Genomic DNA, 21,154 nt, shown 5'->3' on the forward strand with positions numbered 1-21,154 from the left:
ACTCCAAGCTGCCTCCCAGAAGATCTGTTAAGAAAGATGGTTTTTATGACCAGGAGCATCTCAAGATCATTGAAAGCACTTTACAGCTTCCCAAATGTAATTCAGTTGCTTCTCCTCCTCCTCAGCTCTGGCCAGAACTCCCTGTTTATCCCCAGTGCTTCTCCAAGGTAGTCCTGATGGACTCTCCCAGACAATCTGGGCAACGTGTATGTAACGTCTTGTCATTTGCTGTTCTAGGGCTTGAAGCGATCAGAACACTATCAACAGGAGCACATGGACAATATTCATAGTAAAAGTTCACATTTTACATAGTACTTGGAGGTTTAAAAAGTAGTCTCCTCACAATAACCAAGTGAGGTAAGCAACGCAAGTATCCTTTCCCCTTTTTCAAAGATGAAATCACTTAGGCAGAGAAAGGATAAGTGACTTGTACAAGGTCACAAAGCTAACAGCTATTGAAACTAGGATTCAAACTCAGTTCTTATTTTTCACACCTTCATGCCTTTTCTATAGTAGCACTAAGTTCTACTAACCCTAAATTCATCCCACCTGCCTTCCTCTCAACAAGGGCCAATAATTGAAAAAGAAATACTGAACTCCCCCCTTTCTTCTGTTCTGTTTTGCTTCACTAGGATGTATCCATAGTTAACTACCTGGATTCTAGTAAAAATCCCATTTTGCCAGTGACATTGCAAGGGCTGCATCTAGTCATTGTAGCATGTCAGTGGTTTAATAGCCCATAAGGAGAGGGCAGAGTATTCACTTTTATATAGCAAATCAAAGATTCCCTTCTTCCAGGGGCGGCTAGATGGCTAGATGACGCAGTGAGTAAGAGCTCAGCCCTGGAGTCAGGAGGACCCTGGATCAGTTCCTGCCTCAGATACTCAACACCCACACAAAAAAACTGGCCGTGTAACCTTGGGCAAGTTACTTAACCCCAATTGCTTTAAAAAAAAAAAAAAAGGAAAAAGATTCCCTTCTTCCATGGGGAAAAAAAAAAGGATTAAAATATGCAGCAGCATTACCAGCTAATTTCCTACTCACAAGCCTAAGCCTGATCAAGGTTTCCAATCATAAAGAAAAATAATCTTTGGCTCTGTGCTATCGTGGCTCCCCCGCCCCGACACAGACCTGGCTGTTGTTGTTATTTTGCTATGTAACATCCTAATGCTTAAACAGCTGAGTACAGACCTGGCTCTTGGAACAATTATAGGCACTTTGCCCTGACTTCCTAAACCTGCTCGCCACAATTTTGTTAACACAGAAACCTCGGAAACCTCGTGAGTCCTTTCAGACAAAGTGCTAGAAGTTGTTTACCAAATTTGCTTCTGAGAAGTCCTGGCTACAAAGCAAATGAGTTATAAGAAATGAAAGTGAAATTAGCTGTTTAAATCAGACGTCACAAGGAATATATTAAAGTGCGCAGGATTATTTACTTGTGTCTCTCAGCAAAGACAAGCAAAGTTTGAAGTGGCTGACTTAAACCAGGAACTCAAGCGTGCATGAAAGAAGTATGCCCTAAACAAGGGCATACCTAAACTCCTTCATAGTCTGTGGATTTTCTCGCTGGTTTGGCACCATGAATCCTGTGATGTAAGTACCCATGCACCAAACTTTCTCAGCTATCTTTCCATCTCTTCTTCCAAACGTGAACTTATTTCTTCCAGGATCATTTAGCATGCGGTGATGGTGGGTTGGGGTGGAAGTGGGGGATAAATTTCATGTATATTCGTGAACATTCTTTCTGATTTCCTCTGTTTCGCTGAATCCTATTTGCCTTTTTTTCTCCCCATATCCCCAACCCCTCCCATCCCTATCCTTCCCAAGATCCCCTCTTTTTGGCCTCTCACTTCATATTAAGAGTGTATGATGTAAAAAAAAAAATGGTAATCAAATATGTGAATTTAATAAATATCTTCTTGGTAAGTAATGGCTTCAGCATTTTGCATTGATTCTAACAGACATGAGGAAAATGAATCACTAACTTGTATCAGTTCAAGTAGAGATAAGAGGAGAAAAGACTGCCAGCTACTAACCCAAAAAAATGCATGATGGTCCAAGAATCTGAGTTCATCAGATTTGTTGTTGGTATTGATGAGGTCAGCTTCAGAAGAAAATATAGAGTTCTGACATTTCTGTTGCTAAGAATGTAGGACTCTGATTAGGCTTTTCCTTTTATAGAAGTTAATTTATTGAATGTCAGCTCATTTCTTGCAACTAGTATGTAAATCAGATCTGGTTATCCAACAATTTTTCTCACTCTTTCATTAAATAGAATTCACTGAAAGAGAAAATATTGAAACAATTCAAGTGTATACACACCCACATGTGATTATGCAGATATACTTGTGTTTACACTACATGTATATGTGTGCAAGCTATGTACTTGTGCATGCATATTCACATGCGTGCGTATGTGCATTTTCACTTTGTGGACAACCTTCTGGTTAATGATGCATTTCTCTGTACTTAGCTATGCAGCTCCAGAGACAACAGGTACAGACTATCACCAAGACCATAGTTGAAGCCTTTCCAGCTTGGTAGATCCTGCCAGAGGATCTGCTAGCCTACCCTATGAGAATTCAAGGGAGTGGACAGAATAATTGAATTATGAATGGTATGAAGGTCAAAGGAGAAGAGGCTACTGAGTAGTTCTGGCTGTAGAGGTGGAGAACAAGAAATGCAGTGACATCTCCTGCCTTGGGTAAGAGGTGGGTAGCAGAGAGGGAAGAAGAGTCATTAAAGAAGGAGCACCCAGAATTGGAGAGAGTACCTTCAGAAAAGAGCCAGGTTCCAGTGCCAGGAAAAGGAAACTAAGTGGACGAAGATTTTTCTGTTAGTACAAAAGAGAAACAATAGTAGAGCAGTCTTTGCCGAGGATACAAGTGGAAGGGGTAGACACCTGAAGGATGGGTTCTGGGGGGATTTAGAATTGCTCTAAATAGTTGGAGAATTTGAGGAAAGGTAACAGGGAAGGGGTTTTTTGTTGTTGTTTTTGTCTGTTTGGGTTTTTTTGCTTTTTGGAGAGGGAAAAGGCAGGGCAATTGGGGTCAAGTGACTTGCCCAAGGTCACACAGCTAGTAAGTGTTAAATGTCTGAGGCTGGATCTGAACTCAGGTCCTCCTGATTCCAGGGCCGGTGCTCCTATTCACTGTGCCACCTAGCCACCCCCAAGTGAAGGGTTTTTTTACACCGTAGATGGCAGACATGGTAAATGCTTATTAATTGCTTGTTGACCATTGGCAGGACTGAATAATGAGGATCAGGTGAGGAAAAGATTGGGATTTGCTAGCCATAGTTGCAGAGGAAAGCTGCTAGGCCAAATCAATCCCAAGATTCCAATGAAGACGCTAGTGTGGTAGAGGCCTCACAGGTGTCCTTCGAAAGACGGAACCTGCTCAGGTGATGGCAGGTGAAGTGGGTCCCAGAGGTGCCTCTTGATTCCTGTCCTTGTTCTTTTAGTGAGTGTATCTGCCAGTGTTTTAGACCCATCCTCTGAAAAGTTCTAGAACTGAACTTCAGTACTGCTTAAATTCTGCTTTTCATCCTCACTGCTCTTCACTTGTACTTGCTCCTGCCTTCTTGCTCCCAGTCTTGGTTTAGGACCTGTAATCCACTTTGGAAATTTTGTGAGAACTTGACATGAAAGCTAATTGAGGGGCAGCTAGGTGGCAAGGTAAATAGAGCACCCACCCTAGAGGCAGGAGGACCTGAGTTCAAATTCTGCCTCAGACGCTTAACAAGCTGTGTGACCTCCTTGGGCAAGTCACTTAACTCCAATTGCCCTGCCACCCCCCTCCAAAAAAAAAAAAGCTAGTTCAAGTACCCTAATAGCCCCACCTCCTAGTTACCTATACTGACTATGCCATATTGGTAACACGATACAGGAATAAAAACATAAATATATTCATTTTAAATTCTTAAATAAATGGAATGTTTTATTATTCTTATTACCTACCATGAGTACCAGAAAAGTCTTTAGGTTACATCCATGTGTTGACGTCTGTCTTACATCCTGAACCTACATAGCTAACTTGATTCACCTATATGTGCAGAAAGAATTCTTTAAAGGGGGCAGTAAATGGCTTCTGTGGTTCCTTCCCACCAAAGATTCAATACTTGTTCTGCCTCCATGCTTTGAACATTCCATTCCTCCCTTATTGAGCACCTTCCTTTCTTCTCTTTGCCAAACCATGACCATCACATCCTTTAAAACTAGTTCAAAAGCTCGACTATTCAGCCTTCCTGAATAACACCTGACCAACTGATGTGTCTGTCCTTTGACCACTTGGGTGACAGATGCCTCCAACTTTTCCATGAAAATGAACTACTTTTGAGGTCTCCTCAACCATGTGATCAGCAGGGGTGTGGCACCAGACACTCTTTCTTTACCTAGGATGGAAAATCTGGGAGAAAGGAGGCTGGGAAGTAGCAACTGAAAAAGGGATCCATAAGGAACAGCTTCTACTGGGTCTGCCTATAGGTCGAACTCTTACTGATTATAAATTCCTGTCTACCCTTGATGAGATGAGATTAGGTGATCCATTAGACTGTAAGCTCCTTGAGAGCAAGGACTCTCTCTGCATCCTCAGTGCTTTAGCACAATGCCCAGCACATAGTAGGCACATGATCAATCCTGGCTGATTAATCCCTGAACTTCCTTCTAGCTCTGGCTGTGGCATTCTTGGATTTTATGTCAGGCTCCTTTTGTACATGCTCACCTTCCCATCCTAGCCTCCCTCCCTTGTTGCAATGCTCCTCTCCAGAGCTACTTCCCACAGGAGGCTTTCTTGACACCACACCCTCTAATTCTCCTCCCTTCCACCACCACTTTGTGTTTACTTTGGATATATTTGGCTTTTTTTTTTGCAGGGGGAGGGGGTTCCCTGACAAAATGTAAGTGACTGAAAAACAAGTTTTTCTGGGTTTTTTTCTGTCTTGGTATCTTTGGGGTCTGACACACGATATGGCATTTTGTAGGTACTTCACAGTGATTTTAAGCTGATTCATTAAAATGAACCCCAAGTTATCAATGTTCCTCTTAATATGTATCAACCAGAATTGAACACTATACTTCAAAGGGAGTCTGACCAAGGCAGACTACAATGGAATTATCACTTCCCTTGCTTTATAAATATGTATGTGCATATACACATGTATGAATAAAAATGTGTATATATATACACACAGACATATATACACAGACATACACACATATGTATATAATTGTTATTGATGCCTTCTAAGATTGCATTTGCATTTGGGGGCAGCCACATCACAACAGTGACTTACACTGAGATCCAAGTCAACTAAAATCCCATGAATTTTTCATATAAAATTGCTTTCCAACTACTTGCCCTCTATATTAAAAAAAAAGTTACCATTCAGTGCATTACATTTATTTCATTTAATTCCCTCTTGGTAGGTTCAGCTGCCCGTTCCTTCCTCTTAAGCTCTCTCTTGGTTCTTCAGTCACCCAGCAAATTAGCTATTCTCAGCTATATGTCATCCACAGATTGATAAGATTCCGTATATGTCCTCATTCAGGTGTGACCATTCAGCAGATCCTATTACATGCCACTAGAAAGTAACCTGTAGTTTGGCAGCAAGGTGGTGCCATGGACAGAGTCCCAGGCCTCAAGTCAGGAAGACCACTCTTCCTAAGTTCAAATCTGGTCTCCTTGCTGTGTAACCCTGGGAAAGGCACTTAACTCTGCCTCAGTTTCCTCATTTGTAAAATGAGCTGAAGAAGAAAATGGCAAACTATTCTAGTATCTTTGCCAAGAAAACCCCAAATGGGGTCACAAAGAGTTGGACACAATAAAAAGACTGAAAAACAAACTTTAGGTAACCTTTAAACTACCTTTTATTTCTGTCTTTTCATAAAATGACAGTCCTTTTGACTGAGTCCAAGTTTTACAGAACAAATGCTTAGTAAGGGCATTTATCCTATGAAGCTCAGATTCAGTCAAAGGGCCACACCCAAGGACCTAGAAGGCCACATGTGGCCTTGAGGCCTCAGGTTCCCCACCCGTGCTCTAACATCATGTGCTTTTGTCATTTCCACATCATATTGCTGACTCATTGCCCTTGCAGCTTAATAAAAAACCTCAAGCATCTTGTTTCTTCGTGTGAACTTTGGAAGAAAACAAGTGGTCTATGAACATAATCGATATGGAACAACATAGATGTCGGGGCACTGACACCTCTTACCTCTGTTGCACATAAAGGGTCTTTTCAAGGATCCATGTGGGGTAGTAAATAAAATCCACATCGGAGTAAGAACAGCCTGGGTTCAGATTCTACCTCTGCAGTGCCCTGGCCTGTGACCCTGGGCAATAGTAACTGCACATACAGTAAGAGCAGATATTCTATGTATTTTTTCCATTTATTCCATAAAACACAACTAATGCTAAATTTCAGAGCCGGGACCATGTCTTCTCCTTCCTTTGTAACGACTTAAAGCAACCAGTACAATATTCAATCACCTTGGGTACCTGCTCAGTCAATGTTAACTCACTAACTACCTCTAGCACAATAAACTGTGGCTGACATTGAAAAGCTGGGGGAAAGGGCAAACAAAAATTGTATTTAGTAAATCATCTAAAATTCAAAACTAAGTCTTCAATTGCGGGACTGATATTTTATCTTTTGAATGTGAATACTGCCTAAATGGGTGTCATGAAAGTATCAGTCTCCTGCTACAGTTTCAGGAGGGGAGCAGAAGGCCTAGATCTATTACAGTCAGGGATACCTGTTTCCATAATAAAACTCTTTGGGAAATGAACTGCAAGCATCTTGGGTTGGTGTTTGTGTCAGGGGAAAGATGACCCATTTCCTTTTTTCTACCCCTAAGCCACTGCACTGATCTGCTGAGTGCATATATGTGGTCACATGAATGTAGCTCAGGCTCTGAGACTGACATAAGGAATGGTTTCTTCTCAGACAAGCAAAAATCCAGCCCTATCGAGCTTCTCTTTTCTTCTGTTAATTTTGCCTTTTCCCTTCCCTGCCCCCCTCATGCCTCTCTACTGCACAGACAAATTACTCAACTCTGACTCTCATTTCTTCTCTTCCTCCATCATGAATCATCAAATAATGCAATCTGGGTCACTACACGCCAGTGGCTCAAAGGACAAATTTAGACGAGTACCCTGTTCTCTAAACCGACTGTAAATTCCAGCGTAGTCTTCCTTAGAGCCCCTCTGCTACACTTGGGAGTTCTCTAAATTAGCCCTGAAAAAACAATAGGGCAGGGCAGCCTATGGCCAAGATGTCAGGAGAAAATGTGCATGCTTCTGATCGTCATGTGACCGTGGCAACCGGCTATCATCAGTCTGTCTCTAGCATAACCTATCCGCAGCAGGAAGGAGGTTAGGCTATTTTAATTTGGGGCCCTACCTACTGCCGAATCAGCAGGTCTTCTATAGGATAAGGAGAAACAGCCTGGGGCAATAGACAGGGAATTGGCTGCACACACTGGCAGGAGCCATCCATCCTCCCTCCCCTCCCCCCCCCCCCCCCCTTTGCTCTCCCCCCCCCGGGCGGCCCCCCCGACCCTCGCCCCGGGCAACCCTTTTTAATCTCTGGGGGCTACAGGAAGATTTTTAAGAATGAGAGGAAAATGCCAACCTGCATTGGGGGGGGGGGGGGCAGGGGGGGGGCTTCCTTACTGGGAGCCACCAAAAAATCACAGTGATGATAATATCTCAGATTTGCATGGTACTTTATAGTTACAGAGCAGTTTACATGTGTGGTATCATTGGATAGCAACCCTGTGGTGTAGGCAGAGCAGACTTGAGAATACGTCTGATTTCAGAGTTGTAGGCACTCTGTTCAATGATACCGATAACAACCCCGCCATATCTTAATAGCTAGAATTTACATAATGCTTTAAGGTTTGCAAAATGCTTCACAAATATCTCATGTTATCCTTACAACAGCCCTAGGAGTTAGGCGTCCTACTTTTTATCCCCATTTTACAGATGAGAAAACTGAGGCAGAGGTTATGTCACTTGCTCAGAGCCACAGAAGTAGTCTCTGAGGTCTGATATCTTCCAGATTCCAGGTTCGACCTTCTGCACCTCCTGTTTTGTGAACTGCTGTTCTTTATTAGCGACTTGTAGCACTTTGGTTTGGCTTTTAAGAACAAGAGCTTGGACTCCTTACTTTGAAAACTGCCTGTTCATGTCCTTTGACTATATGTCTATTGGGGAATGGCTCTTTTTCCTATAAATTTGAATAAGTTCTGTATGTATCTTGGATATAAGACCTTTAACAAAAAAATATATTACAAGGATTTTTTTCCAGTTAACTATTTCTCTTGTAATTTTAACTACATTGCTTTTGTTCAAAACCTTTTAACTTTTATATAATCAAAATTATCCATTGTATAGTTGGAAAAAGTTATTGTCTTCCTTGCTCCTCTAATTTATGATGTCACCCTTTATGTTTAAGTCAGGTATTCATTTAGAACTTATATTGGCACATGGTGTGAGATGTTGTTCATTCTATGCCCAACTTCTTCTAGATTGTTTTCCAGTTTTCCCAGGATTTTTTTTTCTTTTAACAGTGTGTCATTACCCTAGTAGCTGGGGTCTTTGGATTTTATTAAACACCATACTAATATTTCTTCTGTAAGTTATATACCTAACCTTTTCCACTCATCCACTTCAGGATTGTTTAACCAGTATCATATAGCTTTAGTTCTACTACTGTTAGGCTCCCCATTTTTTTCATTATTCCCCTTGATATTTTTTTTGACCCTTTGTTCCAGTAGATAAATTTTATTAATAAAGTTTGGTACTGAGTAAGTAAATTAATTTAGGTAGTAATGTCATTTTCATTACACTGGCATGGGCTACCCATGAACAAATTAATATTTCTACAAGTATTTAGGTCTACATTTCTATAAAGAATGATGATTTTGTAATTGTATTCTCATAGTTCTGAACATATTTTTGGCAATTTTAGTCTTTTTTTATAGTCCCCTTTAGGTCACTTTCTGACTCCTCCCTCTTTGAGTGATTTCCCTTGAATCCATTTTGGCCTCTTCTTACAAAGGCCAGTTCACAGCTTGGTCTCTGTCCCAAGCGACTTCTGAAAGTTCAGAGTTGGCCCCAGATGGGCTCTTTCCTCTGGGGTTAGTGGAATGCCACACCCCCACAAGTGTTCTACCCCACTTCTCTAGCTGAACTCTATTGTGGCGGTGCTGCCTCGCTATAACCCACTATTTCAAACTGAGCAAGCTTCTACATTTTGGATTTCTGAGGCTGAGGAAATGGGGGTGGGGTGGTAATGAAAAACCATGGATCAGCTTGTACAGTCTTGATGCCGGTGGGTGCTGAGTGTTTACCTCATTAAGGACTAGCAAGTAGTCTTTTGTGCTGTTAGGTCACCAAATTGTTACATCATTTGGGTTCTGAGACCCTAGAAACAAATGAACTTCCTTTATCTCCTGTACCTAATTCCTATTTTGGAAAAGTTTGAGGTTGTGATATTCTCCATCTTGCTGGTCATGTTGATAGACTCTCAAATATTTAATCTAATTCTGTAGTTATTTTGAATGGAATCTATCCTTTTCTGTTGGGTTTTATAGGTAATATACAAAATACTGATTTCTATGGTTTTATATCCTGTAATTTTGCTGAAGTTATTATTTCAAATAATTTGTGATTGACTTGTGATGGTTCTCTAAATAGACCATCATATATCAGCTACAAAAAAAGCTATAGTTTTATAGTTGATCTGTGTCTTAAAAGAACAGAGACTCCATGAGTAAATGATAGGAAGGAATGCATTCCAAGTATGTGGAATGATCAGTGCAAAGGCACAGTGATATGAGAGAAGCCCACTTAGACTAGATTCAAGGCCACCTCCTTGTCACAATGAGGCATTAAAATTGAAATTAAGAGAAAAGGGCTGGGGTGAGATTTTTTTTTATAAATGTGTAAACTGAGTTTCAGAGAAGCTAAATGACTTATTCAAGTTCTCATAAGTGTAATTGGTATAGCTGGGTCTAGAAAGCAGCTCTGATTTCCAATTCAGTGCTCTCTTCACGTTACCATAGTGTCTCTCTCATGTGAGAGCAGGAAGGAATGAGAGAACCCAAGTTCTCTCTTCATGCTATTCAACTCCAGAAGCTCATGGAATGGCAGCCAATGGCAGCCCAATGAAGCACCTCTGCTTTCTTTCCAAACTTCTGTTCCACAGAATCCTTTAAATACAGAATGTGTCAGAGCAGCAAACATACCATTTCTGGGTCTTACCAGCCCACACCCCCACTTTACAATATTATAGCCAAAAACCCAGAACAACGACCTGAGCAGTTACGATGACTGTTATCAAGGAAAGAAGATCAATCCAATGGGCCTGTCTTTGCTCTTGCCAGATTAATATATCTTCCAGTTGTTTCAGTAGTACCAACTTTTAAAGAATATTTTCCCAAATGATCTCTGCATGCCCTTTGTCTTCTATGTCACAGCTGGGTTAAAGTTATGCCTTTAAAAGCCTTTGCCAGAAGTTTAATTCCTTCCTTTCAGCCCAGTTTCCATCTGTCTCATCAGAATCCGCTCTTCATTTTCACCTGCTGATATATACTCAATATTAAGCTAAGAATGATGCCCTATGACGTTTCACTTCACCTGAAACACAGCCATGCTTGTAGAAGAGCTATCAGAGGCATGGATGGTGCAGAGACTGGTAGAAAGTATGAAAGGTAAAGAGTATGTAATGTAAGATCATGTTGGAGAGCCAGCCTAACAGAAATGAGCAGTTCTACCCTGTTCCCTCTGATAGACAATAGCCAGGTCAACGGTATCTAGGCAACCAGTTGGACATTGTTGCTTTGTCTGGTTGAAAGTATAATACAAGGCAGCACCAGAGTGGGAAAGGAACCCAGTAACTGCCCACCAAACCATATGTGGGCTAGTGTCTCTAACAAATACCTAGGAAAGGGGATCTACAAGATATTCCTACCTCCAATATCTGTTTGCACATATCAAATTATTTTACTTCCTCTATGCAAAAAGAATCTTCCCCAATATTCCTTTCAGGCCATCTTTGAAAAGATGAAGGAAACTGCTTAGACAAGGTGTTCAGAGTTCCCCAGAAGAAAGGTAACAGAAATGGTTTCAGGGCACTATGGGCTGTAGCTCATCTAGGTGTATAATCCCAACTGTTCCCTGTTTCTTTAGGGCTACCTGTAGGCCTTTTCAACTCCTTGCTGGCAGTTATGTTGAGACTGCAACTGGCTATTCCAGACAAGTGTCTCACTTAGGATTAGGCATTCCATTCCCCAAATCATCTCTGGTTTTGCATACAAATAATATCAGCCAGGAAAAGGTCATGGCTCTTCATCTACCTAGCTTACTTTCCCACCTTTATCATGCATATCTGTCAGTAGCAAAACCACTACTGCTTTGGCTGGTGAAAAATCTTACCATCTCCCTACATAAACAAATGTTTATTAAGTGTTTACTGTATGCCCAGTGCTGCATATGACACTGAAGACATTAAGTAGAAGCTTGGGGCAGCTAGGTGGCCCACTGGATAGACCACTGGCCCTGGAGTCAACAGGAACAGAGTTCAAATCTGGCCTCAGACACTTGACATTTACTAGCTGTGGTACCCTGGGCAAGTCACTTAACCCCAACTGCCTCACACACAAAAAAGGAGAAGCCAATGGTCTTAAAAGCATTTGCAGTCTTGAGGAGGCAGACATGTAAACTGGAGAACCCTGACTGGATAGTCACAGTTTTTATTCTAAGACCCAGAATTTCTTTTTCACACAAGCAACAAGAGGAACAGGAAGCCTTCTCAGTTCAGGCTGCCCTTCATGTTCTCCTGGGACCTGGGATCTATCAATATTTAAGGACACAGCAAGAGAAACAACCCAGAACTCACTAAAGCATTTACATTTTGGTTTGGCCTGCTTTCAATTTCTAATTTAAATCTCCCCTAAAAGTATCAGCTGTGAGTCAGGAAGCAAAAGACAAAAGCAGTGGCAGAACTTGGCAGGCAGCAGACTCCTGGTGATTGATCCATCCTGCTTCAGGGTTGTAGTTTGTCTCTAGGGACTCAACTCTAAGAAGGAACATAGGATCTTCCATTTAGAGCCTGAAGGGACCCCAGAAGCCACCTATTCCAATCCCTTCATTTAGATGAGGAAACCCAAAGTCCTAGGGAATAGTGATCCTGTTTGTAAGAAGTAAAATGCTAAATTAAACCAGAGGTAGGGAACCTCCAGCCTCAAAGTCACACGTGGCCTTCTAGGTCCTTGGGTCCTTTTGACAGAATCCAAGTTTTACAGAACAAATCCTTTTATTAAGGGGATTTGTTCTGTGAAGTATTCAGCCACAATTACAATACAAATGCAAAGGCACATTAGGCAGGGCTTGAAGTAACACAAATAAAGAAATGCTAAAATGTGTCATCACTTCAGTAGAAGAAATAAGGGAGACTGGGAATGTGTAGGGGCCAGGGGTATAGGCCTTTTAGGCAAATCTACTAAAAGGCTCCCTCCAGGAAAGGAGAAATGGTCTTCTCTCACCCTTCATTTTCAATTCAAGGTTTTTGACTTCCAGAGTCTGACCCCTGGGGTGAACAGCTTCACCAAAATCTTCCAATGTTTTGAGGTTTAAGGGTGCTGGGACCCCGAAATATTTATCAATGCACGGTTCCTCCCCTAGTGAATTTGACCCAAACCTTCTTTTAGCCAAAAAAAAAAAAAAAACCCAACAAAAAAACCACTGGTTAAAACACTGTCCAAGGTGGGAGTGATTCTAAATGTCCACCATATTGGCCAGACTCTTCAGGAATCTCAGAATTAGTGAAATTTGTTTTGACAAGCCAACTAGATTGAATCTGAGCACGTTAATGGAAATAAGATGGATCTTATATATAAAAAGACTGCAGAAAGGATCTAGGAGTGGCCAAGTAGTCTGGGTGACTAGAGGGGGAGGGGTCTAGGGAGGATCTTAATGGGAGTGGCCAGTAGGCTGGGGTGACTGGAGGTCAAAGACCTGGACCAAGAGAATGGGGTCCACAAAGGATCGAGGGTGGAAACTAGCCAGGGTATCCTGGTTGTAACAGACAATGGAGGGCTGGGCAACAGAAAATAGGGAGATTGAGAGTAGGTTACTAGGAAAGTCCATTTGAGAGGATTATAGCCTCAGGAGAACACTGGAGACTTACTTGATCTAGTGGGAAAAATCTAGGAAAGTTCAAGGTGGGGTTTTTCCAGGCAGGTAGACAAATGGGACCCATTCTTTTGGGGTAGGGGTGAAGGTCTCGGCTTGGGCCCATACCCAGTCAGATGGATACTCAAAACACATCCTTAAAGGCTCTACTCCAACAAATTGTCTTTCTTGCATATGTAACAGGTTCTATTATTTCTAGTTACATTACCTGGATTTGGGGTCAAAACTACTCAGATTAGTGCTCCAACCCCCTGTTTCTTCCTTGTGTCCAGTTAATAATTAGTAACATCTGTTTACATCCTATGCCTTTGCCCACATGAAACCTGACTCTCAGACTCTAGGAGACTTACTCTCCTGACCTTTCAAAGTTCTCAAGGTCAGAGCCTCTGGATTAATCTTTCAATTAACACAAAAGAACATACATTAAGGTAAATCAAGGACATTTTCAAGGGGCTGTATCAGTCTGCCCCTTCCAGTGTCATCTCTCACCAAATGCCATCAGAGGAAGAACAGAGCCTCAGTAAGCTAGGAGCAGAATCCTTCAAACTCTTTTGCATGCCTCTATAGTCATTTTAAGAATTTTCCAATCACCATATGGTTGGCCTCTCCCATGTCTCCTCTGTACAGATTTAAAAATCTCTCCCACCTCTTTTGTATCAGAACTTCTACATATTCTACACTTTCGACAATCTGATTACATGGTGAAAAGGAAGCAAAGTAGATGAGGAAGAATTTAAGTTGTGTTTGAGGCCTGGGATGTAGGCTTTCAGTCCTCTCAAGCTTTTGCTTTTTAGCCCTGCACTATAAGCTAGTAGAGTGGGGGGGAGGGGAGAAGGAGAACTGCCCATTTCCCACATATTGATATTGATGTATTGATATGGTAGATCAGTTGTTCGGGGTAGAGCAGCAATATGGCACTGGATTTCTCATCATGGGAACCAGATGAATAGGAAATTCTAGGGCTTCACCATGATCAATTAGGTCTGAGTCAGAAGCCCAGCCCTGATGAATGCTCCTCCTTGGGAACCAGAAGTTCAGAGTACTCATCTCAGGTCACTTTGATTTTTCCTACAGGACTCTCCAGTACTCCTTTCAAAAGCCTCCTGCCTCAAACATGTCCCCAAATTGCATACCCAAACACAGCCTCCTGAAATAAATAGCTTAGGATCATTCTCCCAATAAGTGATTTTCTGTGGTTCCAAAGCATTATGGCAATATGGGGCAAGGCAATCAACACTTATTTAAGCACTTTATTTGTTTCAGGCACTGTGAAGAGCTAGAGATATGAATATAAGCAAAAAGGAAGACAGTATCTGGCCTCAAGAAGCTTACATTCTAATGGGGGGGGGGGAGGGAGACATTACAAAAGGCAACTGAAATGCAGAGAGGGACAGGATACATTGTAAGGCATAAAGGAGAGAGACAGAAGAACCCTGAGATTAAAATTGGAAGTGGATTTTATTACCACAAGACTTCCGGGGTCACATACCCAAATCAGACAGTGAATTTGCATGAACAATATGCCAGTTTTTAAAGAGATTACAATAGTCAGGTTACATAAGCTGAAACTACAATCAGTGATTGGTCAATGTATATTTGAATTTTCCTCAAAACCTCAAAGTTTTTACTAGGCTGAGGTACAGGGAACCCAGAATGGGTGGAGATGGGGAACACCAGGTAGGGAGTGGGGGGGGGCAGGGGACAGGGAAGAATGGAGCAGGGATCTTACCCTAGGCTGAAACCCCCACCCATGGATCCATTAGTTGAAGGGAAGGGTGGAGTTATGCTAAAATGCCAGCTTACAGATCAATTAAGGGAATGGAAGGTGGAGCTGTTGCTTACAGATCAATTAAGGGAATGGAGGGGCAGCTAGGTGGCCCAGTGAGTAAAGCGCTGGCCAGTTCATTGCCTCAGACACTTAACACACATACACATACACACACACACACACACACATACACACAAACTAGCAGTATAACCTTGGGCAAGTTACTTAACTCCAATTGCCCTCCAAAAAAAAAAAAGGGAATGGAAGGTAGAGTTGTGCTCAACAACATGAGTGGGGAAATGGTGCCAAAATCCAAAAAAGTCCAAATCAGAGCAAGAGGGGAGTTAAAGATTGGCTATTCTGAGCCCATCCCCAAAAGAAACCTCAGCAGGAATTCCTCAGTGGGAAAAGGGGGCCTGGCATGGTGAAAAGATATTGCCATGGTGATATGGCAATTGAAACATGGTAACCAAGTTAGGAAAGTCAGAAACAGAGCTGAAGGGGGAAGTATGGGGAAGAAGCTCATACATATTATCACACTCTATCATAGATAGATAAATCCAACCCCAAAGATAACTCTGTATAAGGGCCTTCTGATTTTGAATCTGATTTAAAATTTTAAATAATGAGAAAAATAAAACCCCCCAAATAGGGAGATGTTCTCTATCATGGAGAACACTCTATAAAGGTGTAAGTTGACAATGCATTGTCTAGAGGTGGTGAGCTCCTAATAAGTGATTAAGAGTGGGAAGTATGGTGGGCTAGAACAGTTCAAGGGTGGATTGATATTTTGATAGGTTTAAGGGTGGAAAGTCTAGTAAGAGGTTTGGGCCCAGACACAATGTCAGGTTTATGGCCTCATGCAAATGGGATGAGATTTAATCAAGAGTTCAAGGGGAGTTCTCAGAGCCTGTACCTCAAGGACTCAAAGAGAGCTCAAGGGGGTTCCCAGAGCCTGCACCTCGTCACCATGCATAGTAAGTAGCATAACTGGGCTTGAAGGACTAGAAGGAAGCCAAGGAAACCAGAAGGTGGAGGTGAGGAAAGGGCCTTCCTGACCCAGAAGACAGAAAACGTCCAGAGCCCCCACAGAACATCTTGTTCATGGAACAGAAAGTGTCACTAGAATAAAGTATCGCCAGAACAAAGAGTACATGTGTTGGGGGACAGAAAGCCTGGCAAAGTTGGAGGGGTACATAGGTTATGAAGGACTTTGAACACCATAGAACTTTGTATTTGATCCTAGTTGAGGGGGGAGGGGAAGTTACCCTATAATTTAGGAAAATCACTTTAGCATCTGAATGGAGGATAGAGTAGAGAAAGACTTGAGGCAGGCACACCCAAGAGGTTAGCAAAAATCCAGGCATGAGGAGATGAAGAGCTGCACCTAGGTGCTGTGGTTACAGTGCTAGGCCTAAAGTCAGGAAGACGAGTTCAAGTCCAACTTCAGACAATAGCTGTGTGACCTTGGGAGAGTTCCTTAATCTCTATTTGCCTCAGTTTTCTCATCTATAAAATTGGGATAATAATAGCACTTACCTCCTAGGATTGCTGTATGGATTGAGAAAATGGTAAAGCACCCAGCACATAGTAAGCACTATATAAATGTTAGCTAATTAAGGACGTTGCTTAGGCTGTGAGCCAAGGGGACTTGAAGCATGGTGGTGCCCTCAACAGTAATAGCAAAGTTTGGAGAAGGCTAGGCTTAGAAGAAAAGATGGTAAGTTCAGTTTTGGACGTGTGGAATTTGTTTAGTGAACATCCAGTGTGAGATGTCTGAAAGGCAGGTGGAAATTCAAAACTGGAGGTCAGCAAAGAGGTTGGGGCTGGATAAGACCTACTAGCATAGAAAAGACAATTGAATCCATGGGAGCTGGTAAGATCAAATGAGGTGGTATAGAGGGGGAAGGGGGCCCTAGATAGAGTTCTGTGGGTGCCCACTACTAGTGGGCATGGCAAAGGAGACAGAAGGGGCAGTCAGATGGGTAAAACCAGAAGGGAGTATTATCCCAAACACTGGAGAGAAAAGAGTGTCAAGGAAGAGAGGCTGATTGACAGGTGTTGACAGAGATCAAGAAGGATGAGGTTTGAGAAAAGGCCATTGGATCTAGAAAATCCACGTCTACTAAGATATCTTTAATCCATAATTGGTTTTTTAAAAGAGGAGTGAAATTATCCTTTTTCCCCCCTGCCTTTGGTCTGGAGTCCCATACCATACAAAGTATGCATTACAGGAAACTTAAATGATTCCAGGAAGGAATTGTTTGTATTACCCCAGTTGGGAACACTAAGGAGTCTATTATTTATGAGTCCTGAGGATACAGTGGAAAAAGTTACTGAACTTGAATTCATAACAAATCCAGGTTTAAATCTCATGACCCCCTTGATGAATCATTTAACTTGAGCCTCATTTCCCTTACCTGTAAAATGGAGATGTTGCTAATTTCTAATTTAGGAACGCTAGGTTTTGCCTATTCCTTTGGGTCAAATGCCTTCTTGGTGTCCCTTAAATAACACCATGAAACCTGTCACCTAGTCTGCCGTGTGATAAGGATGATCCTAACCCCAGATGTTCCTTTTTTTTTTTTTTTTCCTTTTGGAGGGTAACTGGGGTTAAGTAACTTGCCCAAGTTTACACGGGTGTGTGTGTGTGTGTGTGTGTGTGAAGTGTCTGAGGATCCAAACCCAGGTCCTCCTGACTCCGGGGCCGGCACTTTACTCACTGCAAAACCTAGCTGCACTGACCCCAGATATTCTTTTTTTTTTTTTAAAGCAATTGGGGTTAAGTAACTTGCTCAAGGTTACACGGCCAGCTCTTTTTTGTGTGGGTGCCAAGTATCCGAGGCCGGAACCAATCCCGGGTCTCCCAACGCCAGGGCCAGTGCTCTTACTCACTGCACCACCTGGCCGCCCCTAGCCCCAGATATTCTTGATGATCCTTGTCCATGGATTGTCCAGCTAATAGCTTGCTTGTGTTTATAAAAAGCTGGGGACTTTGTGTGCATCATAGCATAAGTGTGTATGTGCATATCAGAAGGTGAAAAATTAAGCATTTATTGGTGTGTTTATTTCAGGTCCTCAGGAAAGTTACTGCTCAGGAAAGTTGGAGAAGGGGTCAGGATGGTCACCATGAAGTCAAAAGGCTGCAGACTCTTCCTGTCTTTGTGCATTGCTATTCTCATGGCTGCCGTGATCTCCCTGCTGCTGTATGCCCTGCTCTGGAGGTCAGGCAACCTCATTGACCTCCCCACCATGAAAATTGGCTTTTACAACTTCTGCCTGTGGAACGAGAGCATCCACTCTCTCCTGTGCCATCAGTTCCCTGAGCTGGAAGGGATGAAGGTGTCCCAGGTTGGAATTGCCTTGGCCAGGTTTGGTGTCTATGGGGCTCTTGTCCTTGCTCTCTTTGCCCCGCTGCCACTCCTACTGGCCTGGTGTCATGGTAACGAGGACAGGTGGAATCTGACAGTGGTGGTCCTGGGGACTTCAGCAGGGCTGCTGCTCGGCGGACTTTTGCTCTTCCTCTCCTACACCTCTCGGTGGATCAAACCCTCAGAGCTGGGTGCTGAGTTTCTAGCCCTGCTTGTGGCAGACATCATGCTACTGCTTCAGCTTATCATTGTCAAGTACCTCCTTAGTTATGAGAGGGGCAGGCTTGAGCCCCAGGAAACAAAGACCTACATTTACAGAGAGAGCAGTCCTACAGCTGTGGCCTTACTTGGAACAGATACAAACCCACAGAAGTTTTCTAAGGATCACTGGGGATGTATGAGAGACACTCCTGTCCATCTGCCCTTTTCCCCTAAGGAAAGCTGGGAGGGATAAAATTCAGTTAACTCTTCTCCATATCTATATCTTAAGTCTTTTTTTTCCTTCTACCATAGAAAAGTAGATGTGGGAAGACCTTTTGTTGTTGTTCAGTCACGTCTGACTCTGTGACCCCATCTGGGGTTTTCTTAGCAAAGATACTGGAGTGGTTTGCCATTTCCTTCTCCAGCTCATTTTACAGATGAGGAAACTGAAGCATACAGGGCTAAAGTGACTTGTCCAGGGTCACAAAGCCAGTGTCTGAGACAGGATTTAAACTCAAAGGATCTTCCTGATTCCAGGCCCAGTGCTCTTATCAGTGGTTCCACCTAGCTGCCCTTAGGAAGACTTTAGGTCCTATAAAACTTTGCTCTGAAATGGCTGCAATATGGCAGCAAGAAGACAGGGAAAGTACTTAGACCTTGGACCTTGCAATATGGCATAAAGAACACAGGCAATGAACTTGAAGGACAAATCACATTCTTTTTAGGGATGAAAGAAAAAAAGTAAACAGCTTGCTACGATCCTTGACTACATGTTGAGAATATGGGCCTACTTATCTATTGCTCCAATCAGAGATGATCCTGTTTCTTTCAGATACAAGCACAATAGCCTATATGTTTGTATTCTGTGCTTTTAGTATCATTCACCTGGCTTTTAAAGCCTGTGGGCAAGTGGGCTATTCATTTTGCATAAGGATAACATGGAATGATCTGTGCCATCTCCTGCAGATTTCCTTTTCGTTTAATCTTGTGCCTCCCTTATTACACACAAGCAATATGCCCACACAACTGTTTCCAGAGATGCCCAGTGATTCCAATGGTGATATGCCAAAGGACAAGGACTACGTAGCTAGACTCCTTATTTAGCAGAGGAATGAGAGCACCAATAGAATACAGTTCATTCTATCTCTGCTTTAGAAATTGGGTTTCCTCGGGGCGGCCAGGTGGCTCAGCGAGTAAGAGCACTGGTTCCAATCCCGGGCTCAGACACTCAGCATCACACCCAGAAATAACTGGCCATGTAACCTTGAGCAAGTTATTTAACCCCAATTGCTTAAAAAAAAAAAAAGAAATTGGGTTCCTCTAACTCCCAGGTGCTGGCATTAAGAAGCTATAAATTTGCAGCCTTTTGTCACAAGTAAGGAGAAACTTCACTTTTTTCCTATTGAGGAAAATGGGTATCATATCTCTTTCTGGACAATTTCTACTATCTCTGTTCTCTGATTCCATCTTTACCAGGTGAATAAGTACAACTTTTGGTTCTTCTGCCTCTCTGGCTATTCCTTTAGTATCTCCGTCCCATCCCCTTACAAGCTTCTCTTCCTCCTCCTGCTCTCTCACTGTGGATGTTTCCTAAGCTTGTGTCCCCAGCCCTGTGATCTTTTCTCTCCTCTCCCTTAGAGAACACATCTGCAGAGTTTTAACCAATACTTCTACAGAAGATTCCCAAAACAACGGTTATTTCTTCCTGGGACTTAAATAAAAGGTCACATTTCTATAGGTGAAGGCTTTGAAGACACTTTCTTCTTTGAGAGCAAAGACTTTGGGAAGCAACAGAAGATACATAGAGGAGCCAGCAATTCAACCCATCCCTGATTTCCAGATTATCCTCTAAAGGATTTTCCCTTGAATAAGACTGGGGTCTTTCTTTTGCCTGAGCTGAGATATCTGGCTCCTGGGGAGAAAGTTCAATTACTCTATGGATTTTCTGGCATATTTTAATTTGTATAACTTCTCCAATTTCTATTTAGCTTTTGTTTGCTGTTAGCTATTTGTGGTGGTGTGAAACTAGCATTTGGTGGGAAGGAGCCCTATTATAGGCCTAACTTTAGGATACCCTTCCATTTTGAGAAATAGTGATCAGGAAAGCATCTTGACATTAAAAGTAATGCTCCTAGACCATCAATATTTAGGAGAGCAGACAGATATAATTGTGTCTATGTATTTTGTGTATACACCTTGGAGATATTGCAGGTCTGGTTCAAGACCACCACAATATAAAGCAAATATCACAATAAACCAAGTCGTGAATTTTTTGGTTTCCCAGAAGTAGATGTGGAGGCTGGCTCTGACTGATTATTCAGGTTAGAAGAAAATAATTAACATTTCTCTGCACATGTTGTTAAAACACCTGTCAGCTTTATAGGGGGAGGGAAGAAATGTACAGACTACCATCAAGAGGTGTTCATTTGTCCGTATCATTGAGAATAGGATATGTTTACAAGAACAATCATTTTTCTAAGGAATACATACAGCAGGATTCAGAGCATTTTTCCTTAATCTAAAATTTTTAATAAGACTGTAATGTCTACCTAGTATCAAGAGGGAATCCTGTATATGGGTATACCTTAGAGATATTGCAAGTTCAGTTCCAGACT

General features: G+C 42.2%; 1 protein-coding gene across 2 annotated transcripts; it reads left to right on the plus strand.

Annotated features, from left to right (window-relative positions):
* The first annotated feature begins 1,050 nt into the window (after positions 1–1,050).
* TMEM140 (transmembrane protein 140) lies at positions 1,051–20,795 on the plus strand. 2 transcript variants are annotated; one of them, XM_069087280.1, is made up of 2 exons: positions 1,051–1,593; positions 18,042–20,795. In XM_069087280.1, exons 1-2 carry the CDS (start codon positions 1,580–1,582, stop codon positions 18,790–18,792), a joined length of 765 nt encoding a protein of 254 aa, XP_068943381.1. In that variant the 5' UTR covers positions 1,051–1,579; the 3' UTR covers positions 18,793–20,795. The 2 variants fall into 2 exon arrangements, with proteins under 2 accessions (XP_068943381.1, XP_068943382.1); XM_069087281.1 differs by lacking the exon at positions 1,051–1,593 and adding an exon at positions 7,151–7,373.
* The last annotated feature ends 359 nt before the right edge of the window (positions 20,796–21,154 follow it).

The sequence above is a fragment of the Petaurus breviceps genome, unplaced genomic scaffold (assembly GCF_028583685.1).
Source record: "Petaurus breviceps papuanus isolate PSGF00001 unplaced genomic scaffold, PetGlider_PUasm1.0 181, whole genome shotgun sequence".
Taxonomy (NCBI): domain Eukaryota; kingdom Metazoa; phylum Chordata; class Mammalia; order Diprotodontia; family Petauridae; genus Petaurus; species Petaurus breviceps.